This window comes from Scyliorhinus canicula, chromosome 4, assembly GCF_902713615.1.
Source record: "Scyliorhinus canicula chromosome 4, sScyCan1.1, whole genome shotgun sequence".
Taxonomy (NCBI): Eukaryota; Metazoa; Chordata; class Chondrichthyes; order Carcharhiniformes; family Scyliorhinidae; genus Scyliorhinus; species Scyliorhinus canicula.
Genome location: NC_052149.1, coordinates 118,232,968 through 118,255,249, shown reverse-complemented (window position 1 = coordinate 118,255,249; position 22,282 = coordinate 118,232,968). Strand labels below are relative to the sequence as shown.

At 51.3% G+C, this 22,282-nt stretch overlaps 1 protein-coding gene across 1 annotated transcript in view; it reads right to left on the bottom strand.

Annotated features, from left to right (window-relative positions):
• The window catches only part of atf6 (activating transcription factor 6), a 440,428-nt gene extending 438,425 nt beyond the window's left edge, over nt 1-2,003 (bottom strand). The window contains exon 1 of the mRNA XM_038795101.1: nt 1,788-2,003. Within this exon, the coding sequence (XP_038651029.1) occupies nt 1,788-1,869 (82 nt within the window). The 5' untranslated portion in view covers nt 1,870-2,003. The remainder of the gene's footprint in view (nt 1-1,787) is intronic.
• Between the last annotated feature and the right edge of the window lie 20,279 nt (nt 2,004-22,282).

The following is a 22,282-nucleotide window of genomic DNA, read 5'->3' as shown; positions in this document are numbered from 1 at the left end:
GATGCTGTTAAACAAGTTAAGAGCCCATGGTGTTAAGATACTGGCATGGATAGAGGATTGGCTGACTGGCAGAAGGCAGAGAGTGGGGAAAAAGGGGTATTTTTCAGGATGGCTGCCGATGACTAGTGCTGTGTCTCAGGAGTCAGTGTGGAAAAGTGTGAGGTTATACACTTTGGTAGGAAGAATGGAGGCAAAGACTATTTTCTAAATAGGAAAAGGCTTCGGAATTCAGAAGCCCAAAGGGACAGAGGATTCTCTTAAGGCTTAAGTGCAGGTTCAGACCGCAGTTAGGAAGGCAAATGCAATGTTAACATTGAGGGCTAGAATCCAAGAACAGGGATGTATTTCTGCAGCTATGCAAGGATCTGGTCGGACGCCATTTGGAGTATTGTGAGCAGTTTAGGCCCCGTATCTAAGGAAAGATGTGTTGGCCTTGGAAAGGTCCAGAGGAGGCTAACAAGAATGATCACTGGAATGAAGAGCTTGTCATATCAGGAGCGGTTGAGGACTCTGGGTCTGCACTCTTTGGAGTTTAGAAGAATGAGGGGGTTCTTATTAAAACTTACAGGCTTTGATAGACTGGACATGGAGAGGATGTTTCACTAGTAGGAAAAACTAGAACCCACAGCCTCAGACTGAAGGGATGATCTTTTAAAACTGAGATGAGGAGGAATTTCTTCAGCCAAAGAGTGGCGAATGCATGGAACTCATTGCAACAGAAGGCTGTGGAGGCCTTTTCACTGAGTGTCTTTAAGACAAAGATGGGTAGGTTCTTGATTAATAAGGGGATATGGGGAGAAGACAGGAGAATGGGGATAAGAAACATATCAGCCATGATTGAATGACAGAGCAGACTTGATCGGCCAAACAGCCGAATTCTGCTCCTATGTCTTATGGGTGGTCTTTCAAAGGGTCAATGCAGACTTTATTGGCCAAATGATCTCCTTCTGCACTGGAGGGATTCTATTCTATGCAGGTACCTGTTTAACTGACAACTTCAACAAAGCAAGTGCGCAAAAAAAATGTGCATTTCCACAACGCCATTCAAAACATCAGAATGTTGCAAATCCTTCACATCTCAAGTCCCATCACTGTTGAAACAAAGGAAGTTCAAAAGCCAATTTGTGCATAGCAAGCTTCCACAAACAGCAAATTAGCAATTCCTTGGAAGCACAAACAAATTCCAAGTAATGAGTGACTGAGCAGTCAAGATCAACAAAGTGACAACATCAAATCCATGTGAATAAGTATGGAGTGTGAACGGTAGTGAAGAACAATCCCTGATTCGATGCTTACAAAATTCTCGCAAAGGCATTCATTCAGAGCACGTTTTTGATTCTGACAGCATACATAAAAAATTAGCACGCTGATCAACTAAAGCTTTATTATCCCAAGGAAGTGAAGTTTGCCTTTACACCAAGGGAAAATACCTTAAAAGGTTAGTTTTAAAATAGGTCCTGACTGAATTTGTAATGCATTATCAGGCACTATTTCAGATTTTTAAAAGCCATCTCAGAACTTCGAGGTACTGCAAAGAATACACAGGAAAAACCCGATCTAACTACAATCTGGGCTGACTCCACATTCCGCACAGTTCCTGTTCTTGAACCAAAGCCTGCCCCACCCACTCTCCTGTCCCTGTCTGAGTGACAGGACATTCATTCCTGTATCTAACCCCAAGTCATCTTGTGCTAACCCTGATGTCACTGACTCCAGCCCCAGGCTCTAACCTCTGTCCTTATGGCCGAATCGTCCAACCCTCTCCCCGCAGGACCCCCAATACTTACCCCAGTCCCGCTCCAGGTCCCAGGACAGGCTGCCAATGGCGCTCCCGGCCAGGTTCGACCACTCACTCAGCTCGGTGTCCATGTCCCTGCTTGGGACGTAACCCTCTCCCAGGTTACTGCCCTCTCTCCCGGTTTCTCACACACTCTCTCTATCCCTCCCTCCCGGTTTCTCTCTCACTCTATCTCTCTCTCTCTTTCTCTCTCCCTCCCGGTTTCTCTCTATGCCTCTCTCCCGATTACTCTCACACTCACACTCACACTCTCACACTCACTCACTCACTCACTCACTCTCTCTCTCTCTCTCTCCCGGTTTCTCTCTCACTCTCTCTCTCTCTCCCTCCCGGTTTCTCTCACTCACTCTCTGTCTCTATCTCTCCCTCCCGGTGTCTCTCACACTCTCTCTATCCCCGGTGTTGTTTTTCCGTCGCGAATCAACACGTCAACCTGATAACTACGGCGGGTCCGGAGTGTCAAACAACAGCAGCTCGAAATCGCACCAACAAGGGCAAAACCAGCAGTGGCGCTTTTGTTGAGGAGGACGTTGGGGACCTGCTGACTTTCTTGTCACATCATGGTTTCCACTGCTTGCACACATTGAACCTCCTGCAGGTAAACATCCTCCCCAAAGCCACACCATCAGCTTGACAACGAAGCACTCAAATTCAAAAGATATAGGAGCAGAATTCGGCCATTTGGCTCATCGAGTCTGTTCTGCTATTCAAGCATGGCTGATCTATCATGGCCTCAACTCCACTGTCCTGTCCATTCTCCAGAACCCTTCAACCCATTACCAATTAAAAATCTGTCTAACTCCTCCTTAAAGTTACTCACGGTCCCACATCCACCTCACTCGGGATAGCGAATTCCACAGATTCACAACCCTTTGGGAGAAGTAGTTGTTCCTCAATCCCGTTTTAAATTTTCTACCTCTTAAGACTATGACCTCTCAATCTAGAATGCCCCACAAGAGGAAGCATCCACTCCATGTCTACTTTATCTATATCTTTTAGCATCGCACATACCTCAATTTGATTTCCCCTAATTCTTCTAAACTCTAGAGAGTATAGGCCAAAACTGTTCAACCTCTCCTCACAAGACAAATCCCTCATCTCTGGAATCAATCCAGTGAACCTCCTCTGAACTGCCTTCAGTGCCACTACAGCTTTCCTCAAAAGCAAATCACATATCTGCCTGAAATCCCCTCACCCCTACTGAAAAATACTCCACTCCTGTCAACCTGATCACAGCCCCACATCTTGATAACACACCTCTTGGCTGACTGCAACCATCTCCACACACAAACTGGTAACTGGTCCCAGCTGTCAACTTGGCATGGAAAATTTGGGCAACCCTCAAACGCTTGAGGACAGCCAGGAAAAATGTGGCCACTTGCTCGACAAGTGAAACATGAGTCAAGTATCGCCTTCACATTGAAGATACCCTCTATCATGTGTGGCTATACCACCAAGCTAAGTGGGATAGATTTCAAACAGATCAAGAAAATACATGAGGCACTGGGGGTCAACAGCAATAACAGATTGTTTTCATCCACAATCGGTAACCTCGTAGCCTGGCATTTCCCTCACTCCACCATTACTATCAAGCAATCGACCCTGGCTCAATGAAGAGTGCAGGAGGAAATGCCAGGAGCAGCACTTGGCATACTTAAAAATGAGCTGTCAACCTGGTTAAGCTACAACATATGATTATTTGAATGCCAAACAGCAGAAGCAGCATGCAATGGACAGAGCTAAGTGATCCAACATCCAATGGATCACATCGAAACCCTATGGTCCTGTCAGGTGAATGATCCATCTTGACTTCCTCCTGAAGTCTCTGGCATCAGTAATACGAGTCTTGGGCCAATTTAATTCACTCCACATGATATCAAGAATCAGCTGAAGGCATTGAATACTGCAGAGGCTATGGGCCTGACAACATTCTGGCAATAATACTGAAGACTTGTGCTCCAGAACCACCCATGCCCCTCGGCAAGCTGTTCCAGAACAGTTACAAAAACAACATCTACATAGCAATAGAACAGTACAGCACAGAATAATGTTGTAAGTTGCCCAGGTATGGGCTGGCTGCAAAAAGCAGGACAATTCCAACCCAGCTGAACCCCATCATTCTACTCTCAACCATCAGCAAAGAGATAGAGGGTGTCATCAACAGTACAATTAGACGGCACATACTCAACAGTAACTTGCTCACTGACACTCAGTTTGGGTTCAGCCAGGACCACTTGGATCCTGACCTTATTACGGCCTTGATCCAAACATGTACAAAAGAACTGAGCTCAGGTTGTGAAATGAGAGTGACTGCCGTTGTCATCAAGGAGCCCTCACAAAACTGAATTCATTGGGAATCAGGCGACAAAGAGGTTGGAAGCTAAATTGTAGCTGCACAAAATTGTTCCAGCAGAGTTAATCAAGTCAGTTAATTGTGAATGGTCTCTGGTTGAGACAGGGGAGAGTGAAGCCAGCTCCCTGCTGATTGGAGCCACACCTTATACAAAGGAAGATGGCTGTGGTTGTTGGAGGGCAGTCATCTTAGTTTCAGGATCTTGCTGCAGGAGTTCCTCAGGGTAGTGTCGATAAATAGAGATTTACTGAAATAGTACCAGAGATGCTAGACTTCAGTTTTGTGGCGAGAAGAAAGAAGCTGGGCTTGTTCTCCTTCCGAGCCAAGAAGGTTAACTTGAGATTTTGCTGAAGTGTTCAAAATCATGAAGGATTTCAGTGGCCGAAGGGTCAGTAACCAGACGACACAAATTGATGTTTGTCAGTAAAAGAACCAGAGGCAAGACCAGGAGAATATTTTTGATGCAGTGAACAATTAATACCTGAAAGTATTGCCTGAAAGAGTGGAGAAAGCAGATTCTATAACTTTTAAAAGCAAATTGGACATATACTTGGATGGAAAAAAAATGGAGTGATGTGGGGAGAAGGCTGGGGAGTTGGATTTATTGTGTGGCTCTTTCTAAGATCCATCAGAGACTAACATGCTGATTGGCCTCCTTCATAATGTTTCATTTTTAAATTCTATGATTCTATAAATTAAATCAGAGTTACCTTGTGGTTGAAACCTCGTGGTTGAATAGCAAATCATAAATGGACAGAATTATCTCACAAACAATAAATAAAGGTTGCTTGTATATGATATCACTGCAAATTAGTTACAACGGATGTTGAGTGTTAATTACAACAGTAACCAGAGTCCAAGGTTATAAGTTAGTGAGATTACTTTAAGAACAATTCCGTTGAAAGCTGACAAGTTAACAACCCAAATAGCCAGTCCAGCAAATAACTCAACACCACATGTGATTAACAATGTTCAGAGCATACACAACCCCATCATCATGTGTGGTGTGATTGTATCAGACTCATTCCTTTCCTAATCGGCAGGCATTGGCTTCTGGAGTGATGAGCTGGGGAATCCCTTCATGCATACGTTATCTATTACACTGTAGCGCTAACAATTATACTCAAAGACGAGAGACTAGTACAATCGAGGCTTTATTGCTGTGCGATGCTATTCCTCCATCTGCAACTGTAGACTCAGGTCTGAGTGACTCACACGCATATTTATACACAAGCTCCCTGTGGGCGGAGCTAGCCGGCAGGGGCTTACCGGAGGAACCTGTATTACAGGTACAGGCATACATCCCCCTACTGCAAGTACACATACCTACAGTGGTTATATCACCACATTCACCCCCTGTAAAAAATGAGTCCGGCGGGGGTGATGTGTAACTATAATACAAAGGATGAGCTATTTACAAGAGGGTCCAAACAAAGAAAACCAAGAGTCCATCCGGTTAGCAGGTTACAGGGTGAGCCGAATCGGCGGTCGAACGTTCCGCTGTGATTGGCATAGCTGTGGTGGCGACGTCGGCACAGGCGGTGATGGCAACGATGGTGCAGGTGTTGGCGTTGTTGGTGCTGGCTGATGGCAGGATAACTCCGAAAGCAGGCCGAAATCTTCCGTGTCCTCCAGTGTGGGCAGGGGGACGAGGAATGGACCTGGTGGGGACGAATAGGGGGGGCGCCGTGGAAAAGGAGGTTGGCGCGGGGGGAGAAAGGGGAGTGGGCATGGGATTGGCACCTGAGGGAGCCAGGTCCCGGAGCGAGACTGTGTCCTGGCGGCCGTCGGGGAACTCCACGTAGGCATACTGGGGGTTTGCGTGGAGAAGGTGTACATTGTCCACCAGGTGTTCCGCCTTGTGGTGCCGGACATGCCTACGGAGAAGGACTGGGCCCGGAGTCGTGAGCCACGTCGGGAGCGACACTCCGGATGTAGACTTCCTAGGGAAGGCAAAAACACGTTCATGGGGTGTACTGTTAGTTGCGGTGCACAGTAGTGACCGAATGGAATGAGCGCGTCAGGGAGGACCTGCTGCCAGCGAGCGGCTGGGAGGTTCCTGGACCATAGGGCCAGCTGGACGGCCCTCCATACCGTCCCGTTCTCCCTCTCCACCTGCCCGTTTCCCCGGGGGTTGTAGCTGGTCGTCCTGCTGGAGGCGATACCCCTGCTGAGCAGGAACTGACGCAGCTCATCGTTCATGAACGAGGATCCCCTGTCACTGTGGATGTAGTCGGGGAAACCGAACAGGGCGAAAATGGAATCCAGGGCCTTGATGACGGTGGCAGACATCATATCCGGGCATGGGATGGCGAAGGGGAACCTAGAAAATTCATCGACCACACTAAGGATGTAGGCGTTGTGGAGGGAAGGGGCCCTTTGAAGTCCACGCTGAGGCGTTCAAAGGGGCGGGACGCTTTCACCAGGCGCGTGCGATCTGGCCGGTAGAAGTGCGGCCTGCACTCGGCACAGATCTGGCACTCTCTGGTGACTGTCCATACTTCATCGACGGAGTAGGGCAAATTGCGGGCTTTGATTAGATGGTACAAGCGAGTGACCCCCGGATGGCAAAGGCTCTCGTGCAAGGCACGGAGCTGGTTCACTTGTGCGCTGGCACATGTACCTCGGGAGAAGGCGTCTGGGGGCTCGTTGAGCTTGCCGGGGTGATACAAGATCTCGTAGTTAAAGGTGGAGAGCTCGATTCTCCACTGCAAGGTTTTGTCATTCTTGATCATGCCCCGCTGCGTGTTGTTGAACATGAAGGCTACCGACCGTTGGTCAGTGAGGAGAGTGAATCTCCTGCCGGCCAGGTAAAGCCTCCAGTGCTGCACCGCTTCAACAATTGCCTGGGCCTCCTTTTCAACAGAGGAATGCCGAATTTCGGAGGCGTGGAGGGTGCGTGAAAAGAATGCCACGGGCCTGCCTGCCTGATTCAGCGTGGCGACAAGTGCGACATCTGAAGCGTCGCTTTCTACTTGGAAAGGCAGTGTCTCGTCTACTGCGTGCATCCCCGCCCTGGCTATGTCAGATCAAATGCGGGCGAAGGCCTGTTGTGCCTCGGCCAAGAGGGGAAAATGTGTGGACTGGATAAGTGGATGGGCCTTGTCTGCGTATTGCGGGACCCACTGGGCGTAATAAGAAAAGAACCCAAGGCAGCGTTTGAGGGCCTTGGGGCAATGGGGGAGTGGAAGCTCCATGAGGGGGCGCATGCGGTCGGGGTCAGGTCCCAGTAGTCCGTTTTGGACTACGTAGCCGAGGATGGCTAAACTGTCTGTGCGGAACACGCACTTCTCCTTGTGAAGTGAGATTAAGGAGAGATTCGGTGTAGAGGAATTTAGAAAGGTTAGCATCATGGTCCTGCTGGTCATGGCCGCAGATGATGACATTGTCGAGGTACGGGTAGGTGGCCTGCAGTCCGTACCGGTCAACCATTCGGTCCATTTCTCGTTGAAATACCGAGACTCTATTCGTGACGCCGAAGGGAACCCTAAGAAATTGGTACAGACGACCGTCTGCCTCAAAGGCAGTGTAGGGACGGTCCAATTTACGGATGGAGAGCTGGTGGTAGGCGGATTTCAGGTCAATAGTAGAGAAGACCCGGTACTGTGCAATCTGATTGACCATATCAGAAATGCGGGGGAGGGGGTACGCGTCGAGCTGCGTGTACCGGTTGTACTGGCTGTAGTCCACAACCACCTGTGCTTCTCCCCGATCTTAACCACTACCACCTGGGCTCTCCAAGGGCTGTTGCTGGCCTCGATGATACCCTCCCGAAGCAGCCACTGGACTTCGGAGCTGATGAAGGCCTTGTCCTGGGTGCTGTACCGTCTGCTCCTGGTGGCGACGGACTTGCAATCTGTGGTCAGATTGGCAAGGAGTGAGGGAGGCTCGACCTTGAGGGTCGCGAGGCCGCAAACGGTGAGGGGAGGTAGGGGTCCGCCGAATTTGAGGGTGAGGCTCTGGAGATTGCACTGGAAATCCAGGCCTAGTAAGAGCGACGCGCAGAGGTTGGGGAGAATGTACAGACGGAAACGGTCGAATTCCACGCCCTGTCCAGTAAGTTTAACCAGGCAGAAACCCCGGATCGGGACAGAGTGGGACCCGGAGGCGAGAGAGATCTGCCGGTTGGCGGTATGGACCGCAAGGGAATAGCGCCTTACCGTGTCCGGGTGGACAAAGCTCTCGGTGCTCCCGGAGTCGATGAGGCAGGAGGTCATGTGGCCGTTGACCAGCACCGATGTGGAAGAGGGTGCCAGGTTGCGAGGACGGGACTGGTCGAGCGTAACGGAGGTGAGTAGCGGGCGATCGGCGGTCGAGTCAGATGAGTCCGACGAGGAGCAGTAGCGACCCGTGTCCCGTGGCCCTGTCCCGGGGGGAACAAAATGGCGGCATCTGGGGTACCTGTGGGTAAAATGGCGGCGCCCATGGAGCGCACGTTGTGGGGTTGGGACAAAATGGCGGCACCCATGGAACGCACATGGCGGTGGTGGATGAAGATGGCGGCGCCCATGGAGCGCACGTGGCGGGGGCGGCGAAAGATGGCGGCGCTCACTGATCACACGTGGGGTCGGGGAAAGCGGACGGCGGGGCCCATTGAGCGAGTGGCCGAGGGGACCGGGGGCGCCATAGCGGCAACCGTCCGGGACTGACACACCGCTGCAAAGTGGCCTTTCTTGCCACAAGCATTGCAGGTCGCGGTGCGGACCGGGCAGCGTGGCGGGGGTGCTTCTGCTGACCACAGAAGTAACAGTTGGGACCCCCAGGGAGCACGGTGCGGCGGGCGGCGCAGGCATAGTGCACGGGGGCGGCTGCTGGGGGGGCCTTTTGCGGGGTCCACGAGGGGTAGGACTGGTGGGCCGAGTGGCTAGCGGAGTAAGATCATGCACTACAGGAGGCGGCCGTCATGGAAAGCGCCAGGGCCTTTGCGGCCGTGAGGTCGGGGGCGGCCCCTTCCAGCAGTCGTTGCCGGATGGGGTCCAATGCAATGCCTGTAACGAAGGCATCGCGCATGAGTAAGTCAGAGTGTTCCATGGCTGTGAGGGCCCGGCAGTCGCAGTCTCGTACCAGAGGTATAAGGGCCCTCCAGAAGTCCTCAATCGACTCACCCAGCTGCTGGACGCGAGTAGAGAGTTGATGCCTCGCAAACAGGGTGTTCGCCGACTGTGCATAGTTCTCCTTGAGCAGTTCCATAGCTGTAGTGTAGTCAGTCGCATCGCGAATTAGCGGAAAGACACTGGAGCTAAGTCTGGAGTACAGGAGTTGCTTTTTCTGAGCCTCCATCGGGGGAGGGTCCGCTGAAGAGATGTCGGCCTCGAAGACTGCAAGCCAGTGATCAAAGTCTTTTCTAGCGTGAGGCGACTGCGGATCCAGCTGCAGACGGTCAGGCTTGATTCTGATGTCCAAGGTGAACGGAAAATCGCACAGCAATAAATTGTAGCGCTAACAATTATACTCAAAGACGAGAGACTAGTACAATCGAGGCTTTATTGCTGTGCGATGCTATTCCTCCATCTGCAACAGTAGACTAAGGTCTGAGTGACTCACACGCATATTTATACACAAGCTCCCTGTGGGCGGAGCTAGCCGGCAGGGGCTTACCGGTGGAACCTGTATTACAGGTACAGCCATACATCCCCCTACTGCAAGTACACATAACTACAGTGGTTATCTCACCACATACACTCAGATCTTCGGTTCCCAATGAACGTTAAACATGAGTGACAGTGCCTGAGCTGACTTCACTTTCTCAACCAGAGACTATTCACAATTAACTGACTTGATTAACTCTGCCTGGAAAAATTTTGTGCAGATACAATTTAGCTTCCAACCTCTTTATAGCCTGCCTTTGCAGGTACCTTGCACTCCGAAAGACATCCCTTCACCTGAAACATAAGTTATTTCAGAACAAGAAGCAAGATTTAGTGCAGATGGATGTTAAAGAGCTTCTGATTTTTTTCATTCTTTCATGGGATGTAGGCACTGCTTGCTGGGCCAGCATTTATTACCCATCCCTCATTTGCCTTGAACATATAATGGCTTGCTAGGCTATTTCAGAGTGCAGTCAACTGCTTTGTTGTGGGGCTGGTTACATAGGATGACAGACTTCCTTCCCTAAAGGGCATGAGTGAACCAGATAGGTTTTTACAACAATTGATGATAGTTTCACGGTCACCAATACTGAAACCAGCTTTATATTCCAAATTTTTTAATTGAATTAAAATTTCACCAGCTGCCGTGGTGGGATTTGGAACCAGGTCTCAGAGCATTAGTTCTATGGTAGTTCCATCAGCCTGGACCTCTGGATTTCCAATATCGTGAGATTACCACTCTACCACTATCTTCCCCTAAAATGTGAAGCCAGGAATCGTAGAATGGTTAAAACTATAGAATTCCTACAATGCAAAAGGGGGCTGTTCGGCCAATTGAGTTTACACCGACCCTCTGAAAGAGCACCCTACCTTGGCCCACTCCTCCTCCCTATCCCCATAACCCCGCTTAAACTACACATCTTTGTACGCTAAGGGGCAATTTAGCATGGCTAACCTGCACAATCTGCCATCTTTGGACTGTGGGAGGAGACCCACGCAGACATGGGGAGAAAGTGCAAACTCCACACACAGTCACTAAGGCCAGAATTGAACCCAGGTCCCTGGCGCTGTGAGGCAGCAGTGCTAACCACCCTCTCACAACTGCAAATTTAAAGAAAGTCACTGCTCCAGGCACTGCCATCACCTCAGATTTCATAGAATCCCTACAATGCAGAAGGAGGCCATTGGTCCTTCGAGTCTGCATCAACCCTCCGAAAGAGCACTCTACCCAGAGACCACACCTCAACCCCATCCCCATAACCCCACATTAGCTATGCATCAATCCTTCCTCCCATCAGGCATCTTACCCTTCCCGCCAAAGGCCTCCAATCCCTCCCTGCAAAGGGTTCCAATTCTTCACCCTCCTCACCACCAACCCCCACCGCCACTCCCAAGGTCTCTTATCCTTCTTCCCCGAAAAGGCCTCTGATTCATCTCACTTCAGACCTTCAATCCTGCACCCACAACCCAACCCCCCCCACCCCCCAACCCCCCAGGTCTCTTATCCTGCCCAATTGGTCGCCTATCTTGACTCCTGGCCTGGGGAATTGCTCCTCCCAGCTCCACAAAAGGGAAAGTAAAAATAACTTTCCCAAACTTTCAGTAGCCTCCACAATCCTGGCCTGAAAGGAGTCCAGATCCGTGGTTTATCTACATGTTGATTTCAGACAGCTACTAGGTATGCCGCTAAGCCAGTGGTGGCCAATAAATTGACAGGACTTCCAGTTACGCAGGTCAGGTACTGGATCCTGTGCCTAAAAATTAGTATATTTTGCTCCTGTTCATCCACAGAAAATGGGCAAAAGATATACCAATATTCACTCCAACGTGTCCAAATAAGTTTTGGCAGGGATCAGGCCAACATGTAGATCAAGTTTGACATCCCTGCTCTAGACCAGTGTTCTTCAAAGTCGGGGGCGCGACCCACGGTTGGGTCGCGGGCGGATGTCGGGAGGGTCGCGGAGCTGTTGTCCGCGGCGCTCCCGATCACGCAAATCCCCGCGCAGCAGCCGGCTTTTCATAACGCCAGCTGAAAGCGGCCGGGAAAATGTCAAAAACAAATTTGGCAGCGTTGCGCATGCGCACACGATGATTGGTGCGCATGTGCAACTCGGGCACGCATGCACAGTGCGTCGATTATTTTTTTAAACGGTTGCAGCTTTTTGTTTTACAAGTTCTCGAGTGGTTTTATTCATTTATTCATTTATTTTATTCATTTAATTTTTATTTTTTTCATTCATTTTGGTTTTTTTACAAGTTTGGGGAGGTTTTATTCATTTTTTTCATTTATTTTATTCATTTTATTTTTTTTACAAGTTCGGGGGGTTTATTAATTTTTTTCATTTATTTTATTCATTTTAGTTTTTTTACAAGTTCGGGGGGGTTTATTCATTTTTTCTTTTTTAAAAATAATTTTTATTGAAAGAGTTTTTCCATACAGACATTTACCCCTACTAATTTTTAAATTATTTACAACACAATCCCTCTAGGCAAATGTCCCTCCCTCGCCCGCCCACTCGCGCGCACCAGTCCTCCCCCCCCCCCCCCCCCCCAGGCAACCTTAACAAACAAGGCAGCCTACAGTTTCAGACATGAGCAGCGAGCAGACTTGCCCGCGTTACAGTCGTGCATGTCCCCCCACGACCCTTGCTGCCCCCCCCTCCCCTCCCCCCCCTCCCCCCCCCCCCCCCCCCCCCCCCGGGTTGCTGCTGCCACGACCCCAAACGTCTATCTCTGATCTAAAAAGTCAAGGAAAGGTTGCCACCGCCTGGCGAATCCCTGTACCGACCCTCTCAGGGCAAATTTGATCCTTTCTAGCTGAATATAGCTAGCCATATCGTTAATCCAAGTTTCAACGCTTGGAGGCCTCGCGTCCTTCCATTGAATTAATATCCTTCGTCGAGCCACTAGGGACGCAAAGGCCAGTATTCCAGCCTCCCTAGCCTCCTGTACCCCCGGTTCTACCCCGACCCCAAAGATCGCAAGCCCCCATCCTGGTTTAACCCTGGACCCCACCACCTTCGACACCGTCCTTGCCACCCCCTTCCAGAACCCTTCCAGCACCGGACATGCCCAGAACATATGCACATGGTTCGCTGGGCTTCCCAGACATCTGACACACCTGTCCTCACCCCCAAAGAACCGGCTCATCCTTGTCCCCGTCATGTGAGCTCTATGCAGCACCTTAAATTGAATGAGGCTCAGTCTCGCACACGAGGAGGAAGAGTTGACCTTCTCCAGTGCATCCGCCCACGTCCCGTCTTCTATCTGCTCTCCCAGCTCCCCTTCCCACTTGGCTTTCAGCTCCTCCCCTGATGCTGCTTCCGCCTCCTGCATTATCTTGTAGATGTCTGATATCTTCCCCCCTCCGACCCAGACCCCCGAGAGCACCCTATCACTCGCCCCCTTACTGGGGAGCAGGGGAAACCCCTCCACCTGCCGCCTAGCAAATGCCTTCACTTGTAAATATCTGAACATGTTTCCCGGGGGGAGCTCAAACTTCTCCTCCAGCCCTCCCAGGCTCGCAAACCTCCCCTCTATAAACAGGTCCTTCAGCTGCCGTATGCCCACCCTGTACCAGCTCTGAAATCCCCCGTCGATGTTCCCCGGGATGAATCTATGGTTCCCTCTTATTGGCGCCGCCAACAGACCTCCCATTTCCCCCCTATGTCGCCTCCACTGCCCCCATATCTTGAGGGTGGCCGCCACCACCGGGCTCGTGGTGTACCTCGTGGGGGGGAGCGGCCATGGTGCCGTTACTAGGGCCCCCAGGCTTGTGTTGCCACAGGACGCCCTCTCCATTCGTTTCCAAGCTGCCCCCTCCCCTTCCATCATCCACTTGCGCACCATTGACACATTTGCCGCCCAGTAGTACCCCGAGAGATTGGGCAGTGCCAGCCCTCCACTGTCCCTACTCCGCTCCAAAAAGACCCTCCTCACCCTTGGGGTGCCATGCGCCCACACGTAGCTCATGATGCTACTCGTCACCTTTTTGAAGAAGGCCCTAGGGAGGAAGATGGGCAAGCACTGAAATAAAAACAAGAACCTTGGGAGGACCGTCATTTTGATTGACTGCACCCTCCCCGCCAGCGACAACGGTACCATGTCCCACCTCTTAAATTCCTCCTCCATCTGTTCCACCAGCCTGGAAAAGTTCAACTTGTGGAGGGTCCCCCAGTTCCTTGCCACCTGCACCCCTAAGTACCTAAAGCTCTTTCCTGCTCGCTTGAAGGGGAGTCTCCCAATACCCTCTCCCTGGTCCCCCGGGTGTATCACAAAAACCTCGCTTTTGCCCAAATTTAGTTTGTACCCCGAAAAGTCCCCAAACTCTGCTAATAGTTCCATTATCTCCGGCATTCCCCCTTCTGGGTCTGCCACGTACAGCAGTAGATCATCCGCATACAGCGATACTCGATGTTCCTCCCCTACCCTAGTCAGTCCTCTCCACCCCCCTGAACCCCTCAGTGCCATCGCCAACGGTTCAATCGCCAGTGCGAAAAGTAGGGGGGATAGGGGACATCCCTGCCTGGTCCCTCGGTGGAGCCCGAAATACTCCGACCTCCTCCCGTTTGTCACTACACTCGCCGTCGGGGCCGAGTAGAGCAACTTCACCCACTTAATAAACCCTTCCCCAAACCCAAACCGTTCCAACGTCTCCCACAGGTACTCCCACTCCACCCTATCGAATGCCTTCTCCGCGTCCAGCGCTACCACTATCTCAGCCTCCCCCTCCACTGCCGGCATCATAATTACATTCAGCAATCTCCGCACGTTCGTGTTGAGCTGCCGCCCCTTCACGAACCCCGTCTGGTCCTCATGGATTACCCCTGGCACACAATCCTCTATTCTAGCTGCCAGGATCTTTGCCAGCAACTTGGCATCCACGTTCAGAAGCGAGATAGGCCTGTAGGACCCGCACTGCACGGGGTCTTTATCCCGCTTCAATATCAGGGAGATCAGAGCCTGCGACATCGTCGGGGGCAGAACCCCCCCCTCTCGCGCCTCATTAAAGGCTCGTGCCAGTACCGGTCCCACCAAGTCCACATTTTTCTTATAGAATTCCACCGGGAACCCATCTGGCCCCGGCGCCTTCCCCGCTTGCATCTGACCTATTCCCTTGACTAGCTCCTCTAGCCCTATTGGCGCCCCCAGCCCTTCTACCAGCCCCTCCTGGACCCTTGGGAACCTCAATTTATTTAGGAAGTCCTCCATTCCCCCTCTCCTCGTCGGCGGCTCAGACCGATACAACTCCTTGTAAAAATCCCTGAAGACCCCGTTCACTTCTTGCCCCTTCTGCACTACCTTCCCGCCCCTCTCCTTCACTCCCCCAATCTCCCTAGCCGCATCTCGTTTGCGAAGCTGGTGTGCCAGCATCCTGCTCGCCTTTTCCCCATACTCATAGACCGCGCCCTGTGCCCTTCTCCACTGCGTCTCTGCCTTCCTGGTGGTCAGCAGGTCGAACTTGACCTGCAGGCTGCGCCGTTCTTCCAGCAGCCCCTCCTCTGGTGCCTCCGCATATCTCCTATCCACTTCCAATAGCTCCCCCACCAGCCTCTCCCTCTCCTGCCTCTCCTTTCTTTCTCTGTGCGCCCTTATGGAGATCAGCTCTCCCCTGATCACTGCCTTCAGGGCCTCCCAGACCATCCCCACCTGCACCTCACCCGTGTCATTCAAGTCCAGATAGCTCTCAATGCTCTTCCGGACCCTTTTACACACCTCGTCGTCCGCTAACAGCCCCACATCCAGCCGCCACAGCGGGCGCTGGTCCCGCGCCTCCCCATTTCCACATCCACCCAATGCGGTGCATGATCAGAGATCGCAATGGCCGAGTACTCAGCTTCCCGTACCCTCGGGATCAGCCCCCTGCTCAACACGAAGAAATCGATTCTGGAGTACACTCTATGGACGTGGGAGAAAAAGGAATACTCCCTCGCCCTCGGCCTACCAAACCTCCATGGGTCTACTCCTCCCATCTGCTCCATGTACCCCCTCAGCACTTCTGCCGCTGCCGGCCTCCTATTGGTCCTTGAGCTCGATCTGTCTAGCCCGGGGTCCAGCACTGTGTTAAAGTCCCCCCCCATGATCAAGCCCCCTGCCTCCAGTCCCGGAATGAGGCCCAGTAGGCGCCTCATAAAACCCGCGTCATCCCAGTTCGGGGCATATACGTTGACCATCACCACTTTCTCCCCCTGCAGCTTACCCTTCACCATCACATACCTACCCTCCTTATCCGCCACCACCTCCTCCGCCACGAACTACACCCTCTTTCCCACCAGAATCGCCACCCCCCGGTTCTTTGCGTCCAATCCAGAGTGGAACACCTGTCCCACCCACCCCCTTCTCAGGCGAACCTGGTCCACTACCTTCAAATGGGTCTCCTGTAACATAGCTACATCAGCCTTCAGTCCCTTCAGGTGTGAGAATACCCTTGATCTCTTGACCGGCCCATTCAACCCCCTCACGTTACAAGTGATCAGCCGGGTCGTGGGACGACCCGCCCCCTTCCCCTGCCGATTAGCCATGTCCTGTTCCCTGCTCGCCCCGGGTCGACCCTCCCCTACTGACCCGCTCCCCATGGCGATGTCCCCCTCCCCCCACCTCTCCAGTCCTCCACTTCCCGTTTCTGGTCTTTTCAGCAGCAACCCGGTGTCCCTCCCTAACCCCCCCCCCCCCCCCCCCCAGGCTAGGACCCCTCCTAGCCGCGATGTACCCTCCATCGTACTCCCGTAAGTCAGCTGGTTCACGCTGACCCGGCTGCTCCTGCCACACTCCGACTCCCCCCGGCTCGGGGGGGGGGGGGCCCCCCCCCCCTTGCCACTCCTCCCTGGCCCGCTCCAGCGCGGGAAAGGTCGCCATTGCTAGCCACGCCCCGCACTCCTCCCCTCCCCCCTCCTCTGCCCCGCGCGCGGGAAAACAGAGGAAATCCCGCGCTTTCGCCCTGCCACACCCCACCCCGCCATCTTCAGCTCCACCCCCGTCCCCGTCCATGCCTGTAAAGGAACCCCCCCTAGGGGCCCATATCCCCGATCTGCTCTCCCCCCCGTCCCACCTCCCCAACTTAACATTATAAATAACAGATAAATAACAAATAACAATGTACTTAACAGTCGCCCTCTACCAAACAGCATAAATAACCATAAATAACCATGAATAACCACAATAACAATAACTAAGGGAAGTTGGCAAAGGGGGAAAAAACATCAGAAGAAAAACCACAGCAAGAGTTCAAAATCCAAACAGAGAATTCAGCTGAAAGTACCCGAGCGGCTACGGCCGCCAAGTATCCCCTGGGTCTAATTCGAGTCCAGTTTCTCTTCCTGTACAAAGGCCCACGCCTCCTCTGGGGACTCAAAATAGTGGTGTTGGTTCCTGTAGGTGACCCACAAGCGCGCTGGCTGCAGCATTCCGAACCTGATCCGTTTGCATGTAGCACCGCCTTCGTCCGGTTGTACCGGGCCCGCCGCTTTGCCACCTCCGCACTCCAGTCCTGGTAGACCCTCACCGTCGAATTCTCCCACTTGCTGCTCCTTTCCCTCTTGGCCCACTCCAGCACTCTCTCACGGTCGCTGAGTCGCTGGAACCGCACCAGCACCGCCCTCGGGGGCTCATTTGCTCTTGGCCTCCTAGCCGTGACCCTGTAGGCCTCTTCCAGCTCCAGGGGCGAGGGGACGGCCCCTGCCCCCATCAGGGAGCTCAGCATTTCTGCTACATATCCCGGGAGGTCTGACCCCTCCAGGCCTTCTGCCAGGCCCAGGATCCTCAGGTTCTTCCGCCTCATTCGGGTATCCAGCTCCTCAAACCGGCTCTGCCATTTCAGGTGGAGTGCCTCGTGCACCTCTACCTTTCCCACGAGGACCGTGGCCTCCTCCTCCCTCACAGTCATCTCCTGTTGCAGCTCCCGAATCGACGCCTCTTGGGTCGCCTGGGCTCCCATCAGACTGGTGGTCGTCGAAGCCGGAATCGAATTCGCCAGGATCCCTCACCAGAATTCTGGATGCTGCAGAGGAAAGGTTGCATGGTGGCACAGTGGTTAGCATTGCTGCCTCACAGTGCCAGGGACCCGAGTTCGGGTGAATGTTGCGTATGATTCCTTCAGGTGCTCCAGTTTCCTCCCACAGTCCAAAGATGTGCAGGTTAGGTGGATTGGTTTTTCCCAAGGTAGAAGAGTCAATTACTAGGGGGCATACGTTTATGGTCTGAGAGGCAAGGTTTAAAGGAGATGTACGAACCATGTTTTTTATACAGAGGATGGTGGGAGCCTGGAACTCGCCGCCGAGGGAGGTAGTGGAAGCTGATACGATAGTGACTTTTAAGGGCGTCTTGACAAATACATGAACAGAATGGGAATAGAGGGATATGGTCCTCGGAAGGGTTGGGGTTTTTACTTCAGATGGGCAGCATGGTCAGTGCACGTCCTCTCTATCCCGGACTCGCAGTATCCTGTAATACCTTAGTATCCAGGGATCATTCTTGTGATTCTTCCTCTGGACCCTTTCCAAGACCAGAATATCTTTCCTCAGATACGGGGCCCAAAGCTGCTCACAAAACTCCAAATGGGATCTGACCAGAGCCTTATACAGCCTCAGAAGTACATCCCTGGTCTTGTATGCTGGCCCTCTTGACATGAACGCTAACATTGCATTTGCCTTCCTAACTGCCGACTGAACCTGTGCGTTAACCTTAAGAGAATCATGAACAAGGACTCCCAAGTCCCTTCGTGCTTCTGATTTTCTAAGCATTTCCCCATTTAGAAAATAGTCTGTCTAAATTCCTCCTTCCAAAGTGCATAACTCACACTTTTCCACATTGTATTTCATCTGCCACTTCATTGCCCACTCTCCTAGCCTGTCCAAATCCTTCTGCAGCCCCCTTGCTTCCTCAATACTACCTGTCCCTCTACAGATCTTTGTATCATCTGCAAACTTAGCCACCGGAAAATATAAAAACTGGCTGAATGTACAAGATAAAGGGGAGCAGGTTAGGCCCATGGATTGGGAACACGAAGGACAAAAGTGAAGATCACAGGAACGTAGTGTCAGTTTGGACAGTAGGTCTGGCAGATGAAATGTCCATAGGAAGAGATGAAGAACTATTGAAAGAACATTTAATAGGAAGGGGAGATCAAGCAGTAGCAGCGCAGAACAAGATACAAGGCAGGATAGAGGGTGCAGCTTAACATGGTCTGACTGAGATACTTGCATCATCGTTAGCCATGGGTGAGGTACAAGAAGACTGGAAGGTAGCAAATGTTGTGCCCTTATTTAAGAAGGGCTGCAAAGAAAAACCTGGGAATTATAGACCGGTAAGCCTAACATAGGTGGTGGGCGTTAGGATTCTGAAGGATAAAATATACAGGTATTTGGAAAGACAGGATTTGATTAGGAGTAGTCAGCATGGCTTTGTGCATGGGAGATCATGCCTTACAATTTTGTTAGAGTTCTTTGATGAAGTGACCAAGAAGGTTGATGAGGGCAGGGTGATAGACGTAGTCTATATGGACTTCAGTAAGACCTTTGATAAAGTTCCACATGATAGGCTTCTCTTGAGGTTAGCTCACATGGAGAGCTGGCAAATTGGATATACAATTGGTTTGATGGTAGGAAGCAGAGGGTGATGGTGAAAGGGTGCTTATCAGACTGGAGGTTGTGACTAGTGGTGTGCCTCAAGGATCAGTGCTGGGGCCATTGCTGTTTGTTATATGTCAACGATTTGGATGAGAATGTACAAGGAATGATCAGTAAGTCTGAAGATGACACTAAAATAGGTGGTATTGTAGACAGTAAAGAATGTTATCAAAAATTGCAGCAGAGTTTTGATCAGCTGGGGAATTGGGCCAAGAAATGACAAATGGAGTTCAATACAAATAAGTGCGAGGTGTTGCATTTTGAAAAGTCAAATCAAGGGTGGACTTTCACGGTGAAGCTGATGTCCCTGTAAGAAAGCAGCCAAGGCGGCACAATGGTCAGTGGTTAGCACAGCTGCCTCACGGCGTTGATGACCCAAGTTCGATCCCAGCCCAGGTCACTGTCCGTGTGGAGCTTGCACATTCTCCTCGAGTCTGTGTGGGTCTCACCCTCACAACCCAAAGATGTGCAGGGTAGGTGCTCCACGCAGCTCCGGCTGTCGATACGGGGCCCTGCACTTCCGGCCACGGGTCCGCGCATGCGCGCGGCGGCTACCTGTGGCGTCAGCCCAACGCGACATGGCAGACCCACACAGCGGGCCGGTGCCAAACAAGTAGGCCCTCCCCAGATCGCGCACGCCTGCCGATCGGTTGCCAGAGATCGCGGGCCTGGCTATAGTGGAGGCCCCCCCACGGTGATGGATTCCCCCACACCCCCCCACCAGGACGGCCACCGCAGCCACGACTCCGAGCTCCCGCCGGGTAGAACCGAGTGGCCCCCGACCGGCGCCATGTCGACCGCGCACGCATGACTGGTGGCGATTCTCCGGTTGCCGGAGAATCGCAGGAAGGCGTAGGACCTGACCGCGGCTCGGAGAATCCCGGCCAATAAGTCCCTTTGGGAGAATGTCCACCTGAAAAAAAGCGTCAATGAAAAGATACTTTGCATTGACATGGTGAGACTAAAACAGGGAGATTCACAACATCAAGTGGTTGACAGCAATTACCAATTATCTGACTGACAAAAAGAGGGGCTAGCTCAAATAAATGATTAAAGAGGGTGTCTTTTCCTATTGGAAGAGTTATGTGAGTGAAAACAGTACTTTTAAGAAGGGGGAATAGGGCGCATTTAATGCAGAAAAAAACATAGACATTTGAGTTATGGTTTTATGATCCCGGGCTAGACCCCAACAGTTGCTTAGAGACTGGACAGAAACCCCAATATTTTATCCAATTGGTGAGACTGAGAGGAAAGGATATTTCGCTCCAGGAGTGATTCAACGCACAATTAGAAATGTAATGTAGTGAAACAAACTTTATTATTAACACAGTCTTGAAAATAACTTTGACATCATAAAGAAAATAGCCTATAATTACCAGTTGAACAATGCTCAACAATGACAATGAACACGAATTCCTAACTGCTAGCTTTTATCTCCACTCAAGCAAAACCCATCTGAGGTCAAAATCCACTTTTAAACACAGTTAGCCAACTAGGAATACTTGCTGTGAAGAGATGTCTTGATGAACTGCTTTGAGAGAGAAATCCTTCAGGACCAGCCTGCAGATTCTTGCCAGTTTAACTTGCCAATCGTTTCAGAAAGTGCTGTTGTTTGCAGGAAAAATGTCTTTAACTAAACTGCTTTAAGAGAAACTGCTAGTCTGTTCACAAACAAATCAGAACTGAACTCCAAAACTCAACATCTAACTGCTTGAGCCCCTGGTTCCTCCCTTTAATTTCATTATCTTACTAATGTAGTCACCTGGGTGGCCACTTCCTGACTTTAAAATGGAGATTCGCTAAGAATATAGGGAAATTCAGCTAAGGACAGAAAAACAAGCAGGTGCAAAATCTCTTGTATATTAGAACTTGCAGAACCCAGACAGCACTGAAACTGACGGCCATCTACATATTGATGAGCGATCCCCGGGAACAATTGAAACAGTTAAGATAATCGAGGCCAAGCCAGACTCCTCAGCGCCAGTAGGAGCCAAGACAAAGGAAGGCCAACAGACACTTAGGAACCGCTCAGCGATCAAGGAACAGCTCCAGTATTGGAGAAATCGATCCAAGTGATCAGAACTCAGTCCAATCACTTGGAACCAGGTATGGGGTCCGCCCAAAAGGGCGCGAAGCCCCTGGGGACTATAAAGTAGAGTCCCCAAGTTCAATTCGTTCTTCTTGGCACTTGGCTCTCAGCGAGGAGAGACCGTCCTAACAGCTTCTTGGCAGGGTCTCCCAGCAGCTCGAAACAACCCTTGACAGAGACCTGCCTAGCAGCTGCACCAACAAGTAAGTGTCCAGTCAACGCACGCTACAAGACAGGCGCTCCTAACCATTAGTCCATACCAGCTGGAAGCCTGCAGACTCAGGATCGAACGAGAGGCCAATTGTTCCCCTGACCTAGTGGGTCTCTTTTCCAAAGCTAAGTATTGGCTTGTTAGTGTTAGAAATAGCCTAGTGAATAGTATTTTAGGCATGAATAGCGATTGACTGTGTATATAATAAATGTGTTTTGATCTGAACCTTACTAACTAGTGTATTGAGTCATTGATCTGAACTTGAACTTGAACCTCGTGGTGGCATCATAAAGATACCTGGTGACTCTAGAGCAAGGTGATTAAACAGAGCAAATTAAGTGTAAAGCACACTTAGCAACATTTAGCAACACTAAAGCTATACACAAAGGGTCATTTCTCTGCTTGAGAGACTAAGTGTTGACACTGGGACTGAACTGCGTGAACTTCGCTTTCTCGTTGGGGCGCCAGCCCCAGAGCTATTCAGGACATGCTAACATGGACGTGGAGCTTGAGAGGATGCTGGATGCGGTAGAGGAGAGGCAAGACACGCTCTTCTCCAGGGTACGCAGGAGGTTACCACCCAGAGACATAAACCGGGCCTGGGCGGAGGTGGCAAAGGT